Source organism: Heterocephalus glaber, unplaced genomic scaffold (assembly GCF_053883595.1).
Source record: "Heterocephalus glaber isolate CG9 unplaced genomic scaffold, H.glaber_assembly_v1.0 deba00001532, whole genome shotgun sequence".
NCBI classification, from domain to species: Eukaryota; Metazoa; Chordata; class Mammalia; order Rodentia; family Bathyergidae; genus Heterocephalus; species Heterocephalus glaber.
Genome location: NW_028258330.1, coordinates 10,184,356 through 10,204,878, shown reverse-complemented (window position 1 = coordinate 10,204,878; position 20,523 = coordinate 10,184,356). Strand labels below are relative to the sequence as shown.

The window sequence follows — 20,523 nt, the reverse complement described above, 5'->3', positions numbered from 1 at the left end:
ATGTTTTACATTCACATTACTATCATTTATTTGAATTTTTAATTTTAAATGTCTGCTTTTATATCGATGCATTTGTTTTAACATATATTTCAATGTTTTAGTTTTTGTTTCTTAAAAAAGTCTAGCTTTATTGAGATATAATTGAAAAACTAGTGTATTTTATAGTGTACAGTATAATTTGACATATGTATACCTTTATAAATGACTGCCATGATCAAGCTACTTAATATCTCACTTCACATAGTTACCTTTTCATCTTTTTTATCTTTTCTTTTTTTCATTAAGTTTATTTGTAAATTTTAGGTATACAATGCAGTTACATTCATAATTGGGATCTTGTACCCATACATGATGTATCTTGGTTCTTATTTTTTTCCCCATTCCTCTGCCCTCCCTTCACCCCCTCCACCCTTCCCTATTTACAAAGACTTTGCTTCCATGTTTTTCTTTTCTCATATATTTTCTTTAACCTTCTTTCCTTTCACTTACCCCTCCCACTTCCCCTAATCCTTTAGATATTTTCTTCCTATTTGACATAATCAATTGTACATTTTGACCCTGATTTACACTTTTAGTTTTTCACACCAGAGAAACTATTTGGGATTTATACATCTGTGTCCTATTTATTTCAATTAAGAATATGGCCTCAATGTGCATCCATTTAGGTATAAATGTCTCTAGTTTCTCATTCTTTATGGCTGAGGTGTACTCCTTTTTATTTAAAAAAAACAAAAAAAAACAAAAAAAAAATCTTCTTTATCCAGTCTCCACTTGGTGGACAATTGGGCTATTTCAAAATTTTAGCAATTACAAACTGTGTTGCTGTAAACACGAATGTGCATATATCATTGTGGTATGCTTCTTTTAATTCTTTTAGGAAAATAACAAGCAGAGGAATAGTTGGGTCAAATGGGACCTCTAATAATAGGTTTTGAGGTATCTCCATATTGATTTCCACAGTGGTTGCACCAGTCTACACTCCCACCAACAATGGAGAAGGGTTCCTTTCTCTCCACACCCCCACCAGCATTTGTTATTGGTTGATTTCTTGATAGCAGCCATTCTTTCTGGAGTGAGGTGGACTCTGTGTTATTTTCATCTGAATCTCTTGAATGACCAATGATGTTGAACATTTTTTCATCTGTTTATTTGCTATTTCTACTTCTTTGTCTGATAAATATCTGTTCATTTCAGATGCCCATTTTTGAATTGGGTTTTTATATTTGGGGCATCTGATTTTTTTGAGTTCTTTATATATTCTAGATGTAGACCTTTGTCTGAGGAGCAGCTGGTAAAAATTTTTTCCCTCATTGCAGGTTGTCTCTTAGCTCTGTTCGTGGTTTCTCTTGCAGTGAAGAAGGTTTTTAATAAGATGAGATCCCAGTTGTTGATTCTTTGTGCTAGTTCCCATGTTACTGAGGATTTGTTCATAAAGTCTTTTCCTATCCCAATGTCTTCAAGAGTTCTACCTAACTTAGCTACCAGGAAGTTTAGTGTTTCTGTTTTAATATTTAGATCTTTAATCCACTTTGATTTTAGTTTAGTACATGGTGAAAGATAGGGGTCTAGTTTTACTCTTTGGCAAGTCGAAATCCAGTTTTTACAACACCATTTATTAAAGAGGCTGTCTTTCCTCCAGTGAGGATGGTTGGCACCTTTGTCAAAGATGAGGTAGCTGAGTATGTCTGGATTTGTTTTTGCATCTTCTAATCTATTCCACTGATCTTCAGGTCTATTCCTTTGCCAGTACGATGCCGTTTTTTTTATCACAGAGGCTTTGTAGTATAGTTTCAATTTGCGATTGTGATAACCCCTGCCATGTCTCTGTTGCCTAGAATTGCTTTTGCTATTCTAGGTCTCTTCTGGTTCCAAATGAATTTTTAGATTGTTTTCTCTAGTTCTATGAAATATAATGTTAGGATTTCAAACAGGATTGCATTGAATCTGTACAGCAGGTTTGGAGGTATGGGAATTTTTACTATATTTGTTCTTCCTACTCAGGAACAGGGGATGTCTTTCCATTTTCTTATATCCTCTTCAATCTCTTTTATCAGAGTGCTGTAGTTTTCAATGTAGAAGTGTTTTGCTTCCTTCATTAGATTGATTCCTAGATATTTCATTTTTTCCCCTAATTTCTCTCTCAGTGAGTCTGTTATTTGTGTACAAGAAGGCTATTGATTTTTGAGTCTTGACCTTGTATCCAGCTACTCTACTGAATCTGTCAATTAAGTCTAGAAGTCTTTTGGTGAAGGTTTTTGGGTCTTCTATGTACAGAATCATATTGTCAGCAAATAATGACAGTTTAATTTGTCCTTTCCTGTCTTTATTCCATTTATTTCTTTCTCTTGTGTAATTACTGTGGCTAATGTTTCCAGAACTATATTGATCAGAAGTGGTGAGAGTGGACATCCTTGTTTTGTTCCTGATTTTAGCATAAAGATTTTCAGGTTTTGGCCATTTAGTATAATGTTGGATGTTGGTTTTTCATAGATAACCTTTATCAGGTTGAGATAAAAACCATCTATTCCAATTTTCTTTAGCATTTTTATCATGAACGGGTGTTGCATTTTTTGAATGCTTTTTCTGCATCTGTTGAGATGATCATATGATTTTTGTCCTTGGCTCATTAATATAGTGTATTACATTTATTGATTCACATATGTTGAACCATCCTTGCATCCCTGGGATAAATCCAACTTGGTCAGGGTCTATGATCTTCTTGATGACCCTCTGTATTCTGTTTGCCAGTATCTTGTTGAGAATTATTGCATTTATGTTCATTAGGGAGATTGGTCTGTAGTTCTCTTCTTGGGTTGGGTCTTTCCCTGGTTTTGGAATCAAAGTAACACTTGCTTCCAGGAATGAATTTGGAAGTATTGCTTCCCTTTCAATTTTATTAAACAGTTGAAAGAGTAGTGGCAATAGCTCTTCTCTAAATGTCTTCTAGAATTCAGCAGTGAAGCCATCAGGACCTGGGCTTTTCTTTGTTGGTAAAGATTTAATTACATTTTCAATTTCACTTATTGTAATTGGGGGTGTTTAGAATTTTTATGTCTTCTTCCTTCAACTTTGGTAATTCCTATGTATCTAGGAATCTGTCCATTTCTTCTGTGTTTTCCATCTTATTGGTGTATAAGTTCTCAAAGTAGGTATTGATAATGCTCTGGATTTCTCCTGGCTCTGTTGTGACTTCACCTTTTTCATTCCTAATTGCATGGATTTGAGCCTTTTCTTTTCTTTTTTAATAAGGTTGGTTAATGGTTTATTGATTTTATTTATTCTTTAAAAAAATCAACTCTTTGAGTCATTCATTTTTTGTATCATGTTCTTAGTCTCCATTTCATTGATTTCTGTTCTGATCTTTATAATTTCCTCCCTTGTATGAGCTTTGGGTTTGACTTGCTCTTCTTTTTCTAGGAATTTAAGGTTCAGCATTAGGTTGTTTATCTCAGCCCACTCTGTTTTCCTACTATGGGCATTCACTGCTATGAATTTCCCTCATAGAACTGCTTTCATTATGTCCCATACATTCCTGTATGTTATGTTGGCATTATCACTTAATTGTAGAAACTGTCTAATTTCTTCTTTAATTTTCTCTATGACCCATTGGTTGTTCAGGAGAGCAGTATTCAATTTCCACGTGTTTGTGGAGTTGTTGCAGTTTCTTATGCTATTGATCTCCACTTTAATTGCACTACAGTCTGATAATATACATGGGATAACTTCAATTCCTTTGCATTTACTTAAACATGCTCTATTAGCTGGCATGTGGTCTACTTTGGAGAATGACCCATGTACAACTGAAAAGAAGGTATATTCTGATTTTCTGGGCTGGAACACTCTGTAGACATCTATTAAGTCCATTTGTCAAAAGTTTGGTTCAGTTCTACTATTTTGTTGCTGATTTTTTGTCTAGATGATCTATTTGAGACAGTGACATATTGAGGTCCCCCACTACAATTATATTAGTGCTTATGTGATTTTTCATGTCCACTAATATTTGTTTTGTATAGTTGGGGGCATTAGCATTTGGTGCATATATATTTATGATTGTCATCTCTTCCTCTTGGATTTTTCCCTTTACAAGGATATAGTGACCTTCTTTGTCTCTCTTAGTTAGTTTTGGTTTGAAATATATTTTCTCTGCAAATAAGATAGCTACCCCTGCTTTTTTCTGGGTTCCTGTCACATAGAGAACAGTTTTCCATCCTTTTACTTTCAGTCTAGGAATTTCTTTTTGAACTAGGTGCATCTCTTGTATATAGCATATTGTTGTATCTTGCTTCTTGATCCATTCTGCCAGTCTATTTCTTTTGATTGGTGAATTGAGGCCAGTAATATTGATGGTTATAACTGATATGTATTAACTTATTTTTGTCATGTTATTTTCCTGTTGTTGTATCTTTTATTTTTATTTTCTCCCCCTCCCTTTAATTTCTTACCTTACCTGATGGATTTGCTCTGTTGGGCCTCATGGAGTTGTGTGACCTTCATTGTCTTTTTCTAGGATATCATTTAGAATTGTTTGGAGTGCTGGTTTGGTATTCATGAAGTTTCTCAGGTGTTCTTTGTCATGGAAGTATCTTATTTCCCCATCAATTTTAAAAGACAGTTTTGCAGGATACATTAGTCTAGGTTGGAGGTTGTTTCCTTCTAGGGCATAAAATACCTCACTCCAGGCTCTCCTTGACTTGAGGGTTTGTGTTGAAAAGTCTGTTGTGATTCTGATGGGCTTTCCTTTGTGTGTGATTTGGTTCTTTTCTCTAACTCCTTGTAGTATTTTATTCTTCTGTTCGGTTTCTGGGATCTTGATTATTACATGTCTTTTTTTATTTTTGATCATGGCTAGTTGGAGTCGTATATGCCTCACTTATCTGTATGTCAAATTCTTTTGCTCTGTTTGGGAAGTTTTCTGTCATTAATTCTGTGAACAGTTTTTTTATGTCATTTGTACTTTCTCCTGCTTTTTCATGAATGCTTATCAGTCTTATATTATTCTTTTTTGTGTCATCTAGGAGCTGTTGGATCCATTTCTCATAGTCCCTTACTGTTTTTATGAGATTTCTCTTTTCATGGTCAATGACCACCATCCTGTCTTCTATATCTGATATTGTGTCTTCAGATTGGCTCATTCTGCTGCAAATACTTTCAGTAGAGTTTTAATCTCCTGGATATCTGTTTGAATTTGTTTTATGGATTCCATTTCTTTCCTATGTTGGGCATTCATGGCTTCCACCATGGTCCTGAACTTGTCTATTTTTTTATCTGTTTCTGTTCTAGAGTCTCTAATCATGTCTTTCATTCTGCTCTCCATCTATGTAGCTATCAGAGAAATTATTTCTGTTTTGAATTTTTCTAGAGCCTCATTCACCTGTTTTGTTACTTCCTGTGCTATCAGTTCAGGGTGTCTAGGTGGTTGATTATCAGACTTTTCCACCTCCTTGCTCCCATAATTTGCCTTTGGTGAGCTAGAAGTCTTGGTTTATGCCTTGCTTAGGTGTTTTCTCATTTCTATTTTTCTTGTTGGTGCTGTTTTTGGTTTAATTCCTGAGTTTATACTTCAATATTGCTTATTGTAAGTATCTTTCTTGCTTATATTTAGAACCCTTATGGAATGATTGCTTCTCATAGATGTCTTCCAGATATAACTGCTCTTTAGGTTTTGAGTCTCTAATGACTCTTTGGAAATCTCATTTTCAGTATACCAGGAAGGACAACTGATTAGATCAATTGCAACACCTTAGCCCAAGTGATACAATCAGCAACAACAATAGCATCAAGCACATCTTAGCAAATGACAATTTGGGGCTGGAATTTAGCTCAGTGGTGCTGCCACCTGCTTCAAAAGCACAAGGTCCTAAGTTTGATCCCCACTACCAAAAAAAAATTTTTTTCAGAAAATGACAATCTGTGGTAGTTATTAATCTGTCACCTTTAACCATATGAATTAAATCAAAATTGAGGACCAGCCCAAAAAATATTCATAGTGAATAAACTCTTCAATATAACAACTTTATCCTTTGACATGGGGACTTAGAAGGACTTGGGGAGGGAGGGACAGATAGGTAGAAGGATATGGAAAGGTTAGAAGTGAGGCCAGAGGACACAGGAAGATCACACACACTGCAGGAAACTGTTGAAGACAAGAGAAAAAAACAGAACAAAAAAACAAAGACAAGAACAGAACAACCTAACAACAATAGGGAAGCTAGAAATTATATTCACTTTCCTTTAAAACTAATGAAAATCAAGAGAAGAACAAAGAGAGAAGAAAAGAAAAAGAAAGAAGAAATCTGAATTAGGACAGGAACAGGAACAAAAAGGGAGAGAGATGAAGAGCAAGGTGGGGGGGAAAGAGAAAAGAAAAAGAAGAATGAAAGGAAAAATTTGAAAAGAGAAGAAAAGTTAAATAAAATTAAAAATAAGAGGAAAAAATAATTTTGAAAATAAAAAATAAAAATGAATGGCCTCCTTCAGGGTATGTCTCTGCTGTCACACTAGACAACATGGGCAGCAGTGTGCAAATATAAGTCAATGAGTCTCAGCAAGCCAGCAGCAGACCCTTGAGATTCAGGCTGTTTTCTGGCTGCAAGTCCCAAAGTGAGCTCCCTGACCTCCTGCAGGGTTGAACTCTGCAAGTTTCTACTGCAAGTTCCAGCTGCCCTTCCCCTAAAGATAGTCCAGGTTCTTATGGGAGGTGGTGATCCCTCCAACTTAGCAACACTGGTGGTCTGGTGTCCCTTTATTGCAGAGAGTTTCTGCACTTTTCCAGTGGGGTTAAATTTTGATCAAGGAGCCTGAGAGAGGTCTGCTTTCTGTTTTACACTTGTGCTCTATTTTCTGGAGCTCAGAACAGTGGACTTTATGATGCCCTGTGCCTCTGCAGTGTGGATCCAGGTACCCAGAGGCCAGAGCGTGGGGGCGCACTCTGCTGGGGTGGTGCTGCAGGTGCCAGTATAGCTCCACTCCTCAGAGGCCCGGGGGGGGGGGGGGCAGTGCTAACGTAGGCTCTGCAGCTCTGCTCCTTGCTGCTCTGCTCCTGGTGGTGGGGGGCAGTGCTAATCTTTTTTATCTTTTCTTTTTGTGATGAAAATACTTTAGGATCTATTCTCTTAGCAAATTGAAAGTATACAGTGCATTATGGTTAACTACAATTACCATCCTATACATTAGTTCTCAGAATTTATTCATCCTGAATAATTGAAACTTTGGATCCCTTTACTAACATATCATCAATTCCTCCATTCCCCCACACCCTGAATACCAGTTTTTACTCTCTGCTTGTATAATTTATTTATTTTATTTTTTTTTTTTTTGGTACTGAGGATTGAACTCGGGTCCTTGCACTTGCAAGGCAGGCAGCAGAACCACTGAGCTAAATCCCTGGCCCCTCTGCTTCTATAATTTTGACTCTAAGATTCCATATGTAAGTGAGATCACGCCATATTTGTCTTTCTGTGCCTGCATTATTTCACTTAGTATAATGTCCTCCTGGTCCATTCATATGTGACAAATGAGAAGATCTCCTTTTTGAAGGCTGCATAGTATTACCTTGTGTATATAATACCACTTTTTCTTTATCCATTTACCTGTGATGGATATGAGGTTATTTCTGTCTTGGTCATTGTGAATAATGACAAATGAACATAGGTTTACAGATATCTTTTGTAGATATACATTTAATTTCCTTAGGATACATAAACAGAAGTGGGATTGCTAGATCATGTGGTAATTCTTATTTTTTTAGAAACCTCTATCCTGTTTTCCATAATGGATGCACCGTTTGACATTACCACCAATTGTGTGGCCAGGTTCCCTTTTGTCAACATCTTTCTCAGCACTTGTTATCTACTATTTCTTTTGCTATAGTCATTCTAACAAGTCTGAGGCTATATCTCATTGTAGTTATGATTTGCCTTTTCCTGATGATTTGTCATGATGAATACATTTCATAAACCTGTTGGTCACTTGTGTGTCTTTTTAAGAAATATGTTTGGGTTATCTACCCGGTTTTAGTCATGTTATTTTTAATAAGGTTATATTTTTAGTTGGGTTGATATTTTTCATTTGGTTATCTTACTGTTGAGTTGAGTTCCTGATGTATTTCTGAAAATAATCCTTTATCATAAATATGATTTGAAAATATTTTCATATTCTATAGGTTGTCTCTTCACTCTTTGGTTATTTTCTTTGCTGTATGCAAGCTTTTTAGTTTGCCATAACCTCATTTGTCTATTTATTGTTTTGCTGCCTGCGATTTTGGGGTCTTATCCAAAAGAAAAAATCATTGCTACACCAAGCCAAAAACCTTTTACTTTCATTATTTTTATGGTTTTGGTACTTATGTTTAAGTCCTTTTATTTTTGTTTGTTTGTTTGTTTGTTTATAGTACTGGGAATTGAATAGAGGGCCTTCACACCAAGCTATATCCCACATCTTTGAAAAAATTTTTTTAAGATATGGACCCACTAAGTCAATAAGTTGTCCAGACTAGGCTCAAACTTGGAATCATCCTGCCTCTGCTTCCCAGAGTGCTAGGATTACAGGTGTGCACTACCACACCTGCCCACACTTAAGTATTTAATCCATTTTGATTTGATTTTTGTATAAGGGAAGAGATAAGGGTCTAATTTGACTCTTCCTCATGTAAGTGTCTAGTCTTCCCAGCACTATATACTGAAGAGTTTGCTCTTTCCCCATTGTGTGTTCTTGGCACCTGTGGCAAAGAGCAAATGTTTGTAAATGGACAGACTTACTTCTGAGTTCTCTATTCTATTCCATTGGCCCATGTGTCTGTTTTGCTGCCCATGTGTTGCTTTGATTACTAGGTTTGTAGTGTATTTTGAAAAATCCACAATTATTATTATCTCCACAATTATCAAGAGAAGCCTATGGGTTATTGAATCCATGACTGCTTGTCATCTTTCTTTGGGGGCTCCCAGCTCTCTGCACTGGGGCATTGCTATTGCTCTTCCTTTCAGTTGCTGCTGCCCACCACTAAGCTTAATCCTGTGGGTACCATTACTGCTTCTTACTTATTAGCCAAATAGGAGGAGGATAAAGGGATCTAACTTCCCAGTTAGTCACCCTGAGTATCAACTTGCTATGGTTCTTTACTCTCAACTAGAAGCTACCCTACAGTTAATTTTTATCTGCTCCAGAATTTGCTGCAACTTTTTAGACTATATTTTCCTCTAGTTTTATCTCTTATTCATTAGATCTTATTCATGTTGTGTCTTTTGTGATTTTTCAATTAGTACGATTTATTGATGACCCTCTGGGTTATCTTTCTAAGCATCTATGACTTCATTTTGTTTTCTAAATGTCTATTTTGTGTTATTTTATGTGACTTTCAAATGAGTGGTAGAATACACAAGTACCAAGTCTAGTGCCTTTATTCAATCCTCATCTGTTTTAGTCAGGTTTTCTTTACTGTGACAAAATACCTGATAAAAAATAACTTCAATAAATAAAAGGTTTTTTGGCTCACAGTTTCAAAGGTTTCAGTCCATGGTTACTTGGCCCCATCACCTTGGGCCTATAGTGAGACAGAACAGCATGGCAAGAAGTGCATGACAGAGCAAAGCTGCCATGTACTTCTCACTTTATGGGGCTGGGGAGAGAGAGTGAGCAAGGGAATAGGGCCTCAATATCCCCTTCAAGGATGCACCCCCAGTGACCTACTTCCTTCCACCAGGCCCCACCTCCTGAAGGGTCTGCAATCTCTCAAAAGCCTTGCAGGGTGGGACCAAGCCTTTAACAAATAAGCCTTTGCAGAACATCTAAAATCTGTCTTGTTACACTGTCTAATCTCTTAAAAATTAAATTTAGCCACCCTTCCTTTGAGTTTCTCCTACTTCAAAGAACTATCTTAAATATAGTCACCCTTATGAACAAAAAGAAAAGCACAAGGCTATTTTATTATTCTAAGCTGCATGGTAAAAGAAACAACTATTTTCTAAAAAGAAATAATATCAAATGAAATATCTGGTGAGAATAGAAGTGTCCATTTAGACACACATGAATAACTGGTGTGTGATAATGATGCCATTTTCTCTATGTATAAAGCTATGCTTCTATTTGCTATTGAACAGGCATGTAGTTAAATCAAATAAGTAGGGTAATGCTTCCAAATCTGGCAATACTTTTTACCACTGGCCATGGATATTTTTCTTTTCATTTCCTAATAAACAGTAAGCTCTGTAGCATGGAATTGGTTATAGTCCCCAATTTGTATAGTGAAGTTTTTAACTTAGCTACAAATGTTATAAAGAAATATCTATAATACTTAGACAATTATAAATTATCATTTCTATCCCCAGAAATGATTGTGTCTTAATGGCATGGACTTCTATGTCATATTTAGCCACTTGTATCAGGAAAAAAAAATAATGAGGAAGCCAAGTAACAAATTAAGTATACAGATAGAAAAAAACCTGCCCTATTGCAATGTGTATGTCTTTAAAATATCAAGTCTAGCTTCAGTCTACAGTATAGTTAAATTTCTGTGGGAAGCTTGTCTGAGACTGGAGGACATTGACCTTTAGGAGGTGTTGGCTACTCCTGAAGAAAGCACTCTGCTGCTCAAAGGAATGGGGTGGAGTGAAAACACACCCACAAAGAAGAAGGAAGCCACATGTACGTGGAGAAGAGGACCATGCCCAAAAGCAAGTTAGTACCTTCCCAGACTAGAACTTCAGTTGTAAGGGTTTTCAAGCTCAGTTGTGAAATATTTAGGCTACCAAACTTGCATATCAGACCTGGGTTAGAATTTATATCACGCAAAAGTCATACCTCTGTGTGGTTAAAAAAAAACCTGGCTCTTCCTTTTTTGCAAGGTATTTGTAACTACCTAATTCACAACATTGCTACTGAATATGAAGATCATTTCCTGAATTCACAGACTAGGTAGGAATCATTGTAATTTCAATATTTATCTCAATAAATAAATAACTTCCCAGTTCCTCAGTAGGTACCCAGTCAGGATCTCTGAGTCAGGAGGCAGAAAGTTTAGGCAAGAAGAAATATTTTCCCACCCTTTCACCAGTGGCCATGATGACGCATCTTCAGGACCAGATGAGGAAGCCACACACATTTTCTCAACTCAGTGCCAAGTTGCTTATAATTACTAGACACTCCTCCTATAGTCTGGCAACCTTTTAGTTACAGCTTTCTGTATTGTAAGCCAGGATTCGTGTCATCACTAATGCTTTATAGGGAAGCTACATAAACCTAAGATCACCCAGAAGTCACTGAGAGAGAGGATGGAGTCAGAAGCTGACCAGAACTCAAGTCGTTCACCTCCTTGGGCCTGCTTTTCCTCATGTGTTGAACACATATTTGAGCTCTGTGATTGATATCCCCTCTGTCCTTTGTACATCTTGTTAAAAATATGAAATTGATTTTAATTTTTAAAAACAGAATGTTTGGGTTCTTTTTGCCTTCTCTCCAACCGTTACTTTGAGTAAGACTCCTCTTAGAAAACAGAATCATAATTCCACCTAAAAACCTAATGACCTACTTTTGTTTAATCTTGATAGGCTATATGTATATTATTTCATTTCAAATAAGGCTTTAAATAAATAAAAGAACACAATTAACATTTGAAAACAGAATAATCCACAACCCACAAAGTAGTAAAAAGGCTTACATAGTTACTGAATCAAAAAAATAAATTGGAAATGAATTATCCAAAATTAGATAAAATGTCTCAAAATGTTTTTCCATGCAAGAATATGAAAGTATCATACCATTGATTATCATAAACTTGTAGCTTTAAATAATAATAAAACCTATCTCACAGATATTTAGAGAAAATGCATTTGGTATGAGCTTTTCAAATATAACCAGCAGAGTTGCAAATTCACATGTAATAGATAGTCCCTAGTATATGGTTATGAACATTTTTGCCTACAGAAAATCACTTCTCCAATGGCCACCTTAGTGTTAGCTATTAGGAGTCAAATGATATAATGAGCCATGTTTTACTAGGACCCTCAGCTGGATGGCAGGTACCCCCCACCTTGCACCTGTAATGGATTACACTGTATACAAGAACATAGTGTTGTCACCTCCACCACAAGAGAAGTCTGGTGCCTTCACCAGCTTGTCAGCTCAGTATCAGGCCCTCAACCATGTGACATCCAGGCACCTGCCAGTAGCAGTTTTGCTAACATGCCCAACAGTTCAAATCCATTCCTACTTCTAAAAACACAATGAATGAGGTTATTTATGCTCAAAAAGTTAAGATCAAATTGTCATCTGAACCATTTGTTTCTCTTTTTGCAAATAAACTGTTTTGGACATCAACATCTATTGCTGCCCTAGAGTTGGCGGGTTCCCTTCTTGGGAACACTTCAGGGACTTCTTGTGTTTCTGCTGCTTTTCTAGGTTGCCTTGTATTGTACTATTGCCTCTGTTACTCTTCTTTATTAGCACCACATGTTTGTTATTGTTGTTTGGGTTTTTTTGTTCAGTACTGTGGGCTTTGAGCCCAGGGCCTTCCCACTGAGCCACACCCCCAATCTTTTTTCTGTTTTTTCTTTTGAGACAAGGTCTCCCTAATTTGCCCTCCCTGAGCTCAAACTGGTGAACTTCCCATCTCAGCCTCCCAGAGTGCTGGGATTACAAGTATGGGCCACTGCACCAAGTGAGGGTGGGCTCCTTAAGGATGGACTCTCACAAGTTTGTTCATGGGCCCCATTGTTCACTCACCCACGACTTTTGATCAAAAAATATCTATAGATGGATTATTTGCAGGTCTCTTCCATGTCTTCCCCCAGCCTTCAACTGCAAAAGAAAGCTTATCTTTTACCTTTTCCCTCTGTTATTCTGTTATTATAGCATTTTGTACCACTGTACCAAGACTTTGAGAATTTTTATAAGCGGAACCTTTACATGAGAATCAGAGACAACTGGAGCCGATCCATCTGCAGTGCCCCAGGGCCTCTTTTCGATGTGATGGAAAGGGTGTCAGATGACTATAACTGGACGTTCAGGTGAGGGAGCCACCTGGAGGGGCTGGGTGGCAAAAAGTCCTTTCATAGAAATGCTGGCTGGCAGGGGGCACCAGATTACAAATCTGAAAGAGCTGAGCACAGAACCAGCTGGTCCTCACCATGCCAGTAAAGGAAGTCACAGTCACTAATTTGCCAGGGTGGCTTGTATATGTCCTAATTAAGGTGAGACCTGTTTCAGAGGTGCAATACACACAGAGCCAACCTTGAAGAATTGTCCAGTTGTCCCCTTCTACTTCTCCCAATGGAGGCAGTGATGACTATAGCTCTTGTCTGTTACTGGACTTTATATCAGGGCATGGGTGTCATGAAAGCAATTACCTGAGGAGCATCAGGGCTCAGGCAAGCACTACAGTTCAGGATACCTTTCTCCAGGGCTCTGCCCCATTCATTGTGGAGTCACTTCCCTCTAAGAACAAACCATTATATACTGACAACAGAGCAAGTTAAAAATGAAAAAGAAAATTATGATGTGGGCCTGACTGAGGTCTTCTTGACACCAGGATGATATGAAATAGATTGCCCTTTGTGCTTATGTGTCTCCCTGCAGGTTTACTGGAAATATCATCAAAGATGTCATCAACATAGGCTCCTATAACTTCCTTGGACTTGCAGACAAGTATGATGAGTCTATGAGGACAGTAAAAGAGGTTTTAGAAACATATGGCACAGGTGTAGCCAGCACCAGACAAGAAATGGGTAAGTACACGTGCCAATTTGGAATTTTATCCAATTGGGTCCCAGATTCCTTGTGGCAGCTAGCTCTTAAACTAGGTTATATCAAAGCTGTATGTCTCAAATAGCTATAATAAAATTTTAAAAGAAAAAGGTACATAAAATTCTGTTTTGAAAATTTCAAGCATTATGCCATTGCCAAGCACTTTATTAATTAATTACATTTTAATTCTCCTGAATAGGTAAAAAATGGATCATTCCGGTCCACATTTCTAAAATTGCAACTATTACACCTCTTCCAGCAGATCCTTTCTGTCCTTTTTTCCATTTTTCTAAATAATTTTCATCATTTATTAAAATAGTCCTGCCTTTGTATTTGGATATTATTGGTCTCCACTACTCATATACAAGGGCTGGCCTTGTGGAATATTGTGCTGAATGAATGAATGATAAATAGGCAGAATGGAACAGACTGCCTATTTAATTCACTTTTAGCAAAAAGTTATCTTCTTATTCAAAGAGGTGAAACCTGTGAGAAGGAAACTTCCACTCTTCTGCACTTCAGGGAGGAAAAAAATAACATGACTTTGCTGTTACAGGCTGATTTACAGTTCCCAGCATATTGTTTTTCCACATAGCATCTCATTCATTGCTTAAAAACATTTTGAAAATCCTGTGCTGCAGGCAGCAAGGTAATATTATCCCCATCCTCTTTGGATCATAGCATCTAAGTGATGTGCTGGAAGTGTCAAATTTTAGTCAAGCTCAACTCTGTCTCCAGTAGCAGGTCCCAACTGTAGAGACACAGATGAGGATGACTAAGTCAAGCAAGCCTGCTTCAGAATCAGAGACAAGTCTGATGAAAAGGGATTAACCCTTAATAAGCAACGAATCACATCCCCTTCCTTCTTAGGTAACCAGCCAGCAGAAGGGCTTTAAGAAAATGTAATTTTTCAGACCTGTGCAACAAATAATTCAAAATAAATGAAGCACTTTTTATCCAACCATTCAGTAAATAGTACTTAGCTAAAGCTCTAGAATTAATAGTAGTTGCTCGGATTTCTTAATAAAGACATCTGACTTATCTTCATCTGAAGGTATAAGGGTTGGAGGTGTAAACAGGGTGTCTGTGGGTTGTGAGAGAAGAGTTAGTTCTTCTCTACATAGAACTGAGATGCCCTCATGCCCTATTTGGAGAGGGAGCAGAGACCAGAAGAATACTCCCAGCCTGAAGAGGCACAGACTCAGTAACCTTTTGGAATATTTCTTCTGGCACTGGTAACCCTCAATATCAGGGCTGTTAATGAATAGAGAGAATTCAGAGTCCCAAAGATGGTGAACCTTCAACTGCATGAGACAGAACACTCTCCCATTGCGCCTGACAAGCAATTCATCTTGACACAAGCAACGGTTTTGCCTGCAGTGGAAGCCAGATATAAAGCATGGATCTCTGGTTCTGTGGGCTCGGCAAATATAGAGACACTGAACTTGGTGCTGCCCACAGCCTAAGCTTTTTCTCTCCCTGTATTCATACCTGCAGCTTGTTGAGCTTTTTATACAGTAAAAAGCTGGAGAGCTGTTTCATTCAGCTCTTCAGGTCAAGTTCTAAGGAGATTTTAAGAGTTTTCAAGTATACAATGAAATACCCAAAGAGAAGCCACCTGTGCTAAGTTTGACCAAAGAGAAAGACTGAAACATGAATATAAGAAACCAAAGAAGAAATGAATAAATAGAGGGGACATAGGAAAGTATTCTTCAACATAAATCATAATCTTAGCATGCCATGCAAGAATTAAGCATAGAATAACTCCAAAAGCCTTTTTATTCTTTTATTCTAAGAAATTCAAGTAACTTTTGGAAAGCAGTGCTTTATAGTCTTTTTAAAATTAATTTTATTGGTGCATTTAAGGTATACAATATAATGACATTCATTATTGGACATTTGCACCTTTACATAATCTCTCTTGGTTCTTATTTTCCCCCTTCCCCTGTCCTCCCTTCAACCCCTCCACCCCTCTCTATCTACTAAGACTTTGTTTCCATTTTTTCATTTTCTCATATTAATTACATTCCTTTCTTCCTTTTCCCCTACCCCTCCCATTTCCCCTTCCCCCTTTCACCTTTTCTTACTATTTCACATTATCTATTATACCTTTTAGTCCTTATTTACACTTTTAGTTTTTCAGACTAGTGAAACTACTTGGTATTTACACGTGTCCTATTTATTTTATTTCACTTCAGAGTATTGCCTCAATGTCCATCCATTTAGCTATAAATGTCTCTAGTTTCTCTTTTTTATGGCTGAATAATACTCCATTAAAAAACACACACACACACACATTTTCTTTATCCAGTTTTCAGTTGATGGGCAATTGGGTTGCTTCCAAGTTTTAGCTATTAAAAATTGTACTGCTATGAACATGGGTTCACATATATCACTGTGGTAGGATTCTTTTAATTCTTTGGGGAAGATACCCAGCAGGGGAATAGCTAGGTCAAATGGGACTTCTAGTCCTAGTTCTTTGAGGTATCTCCATACTGATTTCCACAGTGGTTGCACCAATCTACACTCCTGCCAGCAGTGGAGCAGGGTTCCTCTTCCCCACAGCCCCACCAGCATTTGTTATTGGTTGATTTCTTGATAGAAGCCATTCTTTCTGGGGTGAGGTGGAATCTCAGTGTTGTTTTCATCAGCATCTCTTGAAAGACCAGTGATGTTGAACATTTTTTCATATGTTTATTTGCTATTTCTACTTCTTTGAGAAATGTCTGTTCATTTCAGACACACATTTTTGAATTGGGTCTTTAGATTTGGGAGGTCTGATTTTTTTTGAGTTCTTTATATGTTCTAGATAGTAGGCCTTTGGCTGAGGAACAGCTGGTGAAAATTTTGTCCCACATTGTGGGTTGTCTCTTCACACTGCTGGTGGTTTCTCTTGCTGTGCAGAAGCTTTTTAATAAGAAGAGATCCCACCTGTTGATTGTTTGTGCTAGTTCATGGGCAACTGAGGTTTTGTTCATAAAATCTTTTCCTACACCGATGTCTTCAAGAGTTCTACCTAACCTCTGTTCCAGCCAGTTCAGTGTTTCTGTTTTAAGTGTTTTATAGTCTTAAGAAAATGTTTTTTTAAAAAAATTTAATGGTGCAAATAGATTAACAGACATCTCTACTAAATGGAAAAGACTGAGATTGGTACAAAACCTAACCCCAACAATACACTGCAATTTAAAATAAAGTACTACTTAATTAAAGTTATTCCAAAAAATAAAAAGTAAAATGCTAGGTCCCAGCCAGCACAAGGACCTTGGTGCTCAGAAAGAGATAAACCAATGGAAGCAATAGAAAAAAAAAGAGGAAAGTTGTTTGCCAAACATGCTGTTTTTAACATGTGAAATGATGTACTATTGCTTATTTTAGAGTACAGCTAAAAAAAAAATAGTGCAATACAGACTTAACGAAGGTCTTGATTCTCTTGTAGGTCAATTCAAAATTCCACAGGTTAATGAACATGGGAGAATGTACTTTTTATGTCCTAAATATAAGGCAGAGAGAAATGAAAATTCTGGAGTCATAGTCAAACATTTAAAATATTTGAGACATTTTAAATTCACATCTTCTACTGAGGTTATTGTTAGGATGCTCCTGGACAATGGCTGTCCCTTTCAAATTGCATGCTAGATACACACTTGTATGTGCATGTTTGGTAGGAGCAATCTAGTTGTCCCTTCAACAAACTAACAAAGTTAGTTAGGCTAACTTTGTTAAAGTTCAGTGAAATGTTAGAAATGTATGAGCAATATAATCTTGTGCACTAGAGAACACTGGACCTAAAAACTTCCTGAAGTTTTAAGAGACTAATACTCAGTATACACTTTTAATAATGTCTTGATTCCACATTTCTAGCTGGAAAGTCATTAGAAGAACAGTTTATAAAAGGATTTGAAAACTACATGGATTTTAAGATTTTCAACACTAGAATTGAAGATTGTGTTCAAATTTTTCATAATGTCTGAGTTTTCAATGGCAAAAAACAGTAAGTGGCATCTCCAGTATGCAAGATATTGTCACATTTTATTTTTAAATTTCTTTATCTGAAAACAAAACTATTTAACTTTTCCCTATGTAAAAGATGTTTATTTGAATATATTGGTAGAAAACAGAGTGGAAGAATTCCTCAAACAAAGGCAAGCTGTAATTATTCTTCCTTCATGTGAATTGATTCAAATAAATAATAAGCTGAAACTTTAAAATAAATATATGAATAGCTGAAATGTATGATGTAATCATGAACAAAAATAAAGCATAAGTTAAGCTTAAATTATGAATCATTAAGCACAATAAAAGATTCGCATTATAAAAATTATGTGAAGAATACATAATGAAAATAAATGACTCTGATATCTTCTATGTATCTGATAATATATTTGAGATATATATGAATGTTTAATTTTTGTGTGTAATGAGAAATTAGAGGGATAATGAATTATGGGAAGTTTCAAAAAGCAAGGGGTAAATTCATAGTTACAAAAACCTAAGCAAGAAAAATTTAAAGCTGGGTATAGTGGTCCACACCTGTAATCCAAGCACTTGGAAGGCAGAGGCAGGAGGATTGCTGTGAGTTTGAGACCAGCCTGGACTACATAGTGAGACGCTGATTGCTTCTTGGCCTTTTGGCTAAGATCAAGTCCATAGTGAGACCCTGGCTCAAAAAGAAAGAAAAAAGAAAAGAAATATCTAAAACTTAAATAGTAATAGAAGACCATAAATCTGTCTTTTAAAATGAAGATGTCAAAAATTAATGACTAGGCCCGGGGATTTAGCTCAGTGGTTCTGGTGCCTGCCTCGCAAGCGCCAGGTCCTGAGTTCGATCCCCGGCACACACACACACAAAAAAATTAATGACTAAATAAAGACATAGGGAAACAGACATAAAAATAAAAATATAAGTGCAATGATTTATTCATTGTCAATTTAGTAGCTATATATTAATGTTAACCTTTAAAATATAATATCTGTATATTTTATCATTTCAAAGGGTTATTGAATTTTCACAAAAATTTACTATACATGATGCCACCAAGAAAAAGCTCACTAACTTTCAAAAATAGAACATATATAAGTCATTCTTAGATCACAGCTAAAGCTAAAATTCAATAACAAAATTAAAAACAAACACTTTTGTAAAAATAACTTCAAAGTTTGAAATCACTCTGTAAAAGAGCTCTTGAATCAATGAGAAAACGAAATTATCATTGCATCACATTTAGAAGCTAACAATTACGAGACTACCAGAGGATAGAGCTAATTCTCAGAGGAAATATGTAGCTAATTCTGGTCACTTATTTAGTGACCAGAAAAGATTAAATCAGTAAACTGGGCAACCAGCATAGTAAGGAATAAAAGTAAAACAAAAGTATTGAATGATTCTTGTTAAAGACAGAAAATTGTTAGAAAACAGAAATTTTTACTGAACTGAGACATTTGTACTTCTTTTTTCTTTTTTCTTTTTCTTTTTTTTTTGCTACTGGGGATCGAACTTGTGTCCTTGCACCTGCTCAGCAGGCGGCAAAACCACTGAGCTAAATCCCAGGCCAATATTTGTACTTTTAATAAATCATTGGACGCAGTTGTGACAAGCAGCCCAGATGACAAGCACAAGCTAGAATAACTTTGATCCAAAAATTTGACAAACATGCATTTGATAAAAGGAAATATTACAAGTTAAGATTATTTAGGAAAAAATATGAAAATGGTAGGAGGATTCTAACAGTATATCCAAATAACAGTACATCATAGTCACATCTATCCAGGTACAATAAGAATAAGTAGGCCCCTAATAAAACAATTTATAATACTGAAAGATCCAAGATGTAACTATATGATGATCTAAATAAATGCTGCTAGACCTCCATACCACCACCCCCAAGTGCCAAGGAGCAGAACCCTCCTAGCACTGAGTAGGAGAGCCTCTCAGGCCACTGTACCACCGCCTCCAAGTGCCAGGGAGCAGAGGCTCCCCAGCGCCAAGGAAGTGAGCCACACAGGTGCCAGCAGCACCCACACACACACACACAGCTGTGCCAAACCATTACCTGGATCCACACCACAGACTTGCAAGGGTCATAAAGGACATTGTTCTGAGCTCCAGAAGATAGAGCAGAAGTGAACAACAGAAAGAGAGCCTCTCTAAGGCTCCTTCATGAAAATTGAACCCCACGAGAAAAGTGAAGAAAATCTCTGAAAAAAAGGCACACCAGACCAACTTAGTAGGGGAAGCAGTGGTGTGGACCAGAGCGGTATGCCTTCAGGCAGATCCCAGCCAGGGCCCTGCCCCAACCCCAGAGGCTCGGGCACACCGGCCCAAGCCAAGGGCCTGCCTGGAAAAGAGCTGCACAGGTGCACAAGCAACAGCCAGAGGTTTGCCCCGATACCATCTGTAAGTCAACAAGACCCTAGCCAGAAGCTTGCTCACACAACAGGAACTGGGGTGCACAGCCCCCAGCCAATAGACCACCCATACAACATCTACAGAGGGGCCCTAGCCAGAGGCACACCTAGAATACCATCCCAAGGATCCACAGGTCACAGCCAGAAGCTCGCTCAGGCAACAGGTCACCTCAGGGATCCAAAAGGCCACCATTCTAAACCCAGGAATTAGTGTACTGCTGAGAAGCACAGTAAAGCTACTCGGTGGGTTGTTGAGAATTAAAGACCACTGGGTGAGCAAAACGTTGCCTCAAAAATGGCAAAACAGGCTGCATCTGTGGAAATGAGAAGACACATAAACAAGTCTCAAAATCAAACTTCCAGATCACCTAAGGCAACCCCAAA

The 20,523-nt window shown here is 37.1% G+C and overlaps 1 protein-coding gene across 6 annotated transcripts in view; it reads left to right on the top strand.

Moving 5' to 3' along the window:
- Sptlc3 (serine palmitoyltransferase long chain base subunit 3) overlaps window positions 1–20,523 on the top strand; it is a 181,604-nt gene that overhangs the window by 50,862 nt on the left and 110,219 nt on the right. For all 6 annotated transcript variants that reach the window (XR_015442065.1, XM_021255074.2, XM_004840827.4 and 3 more), the window contains 2 exons: window positions 12,844–12,998; window positions 13,567–13,715. Coding sequence is in view for 5 of the 6 variants with exons in the window: in XM_021255074.2 (XP_021110733.1) it covers window positions 12,844–12,998; window positions 13,567–13,715 (304 nt within the window). In the remaining variant the exon portion in view is untranslated. The remainder of the gene's footprint in view (window positions 1–12,843; window positions 12,999–13,566; window positions 13,716–20,523) is intronic.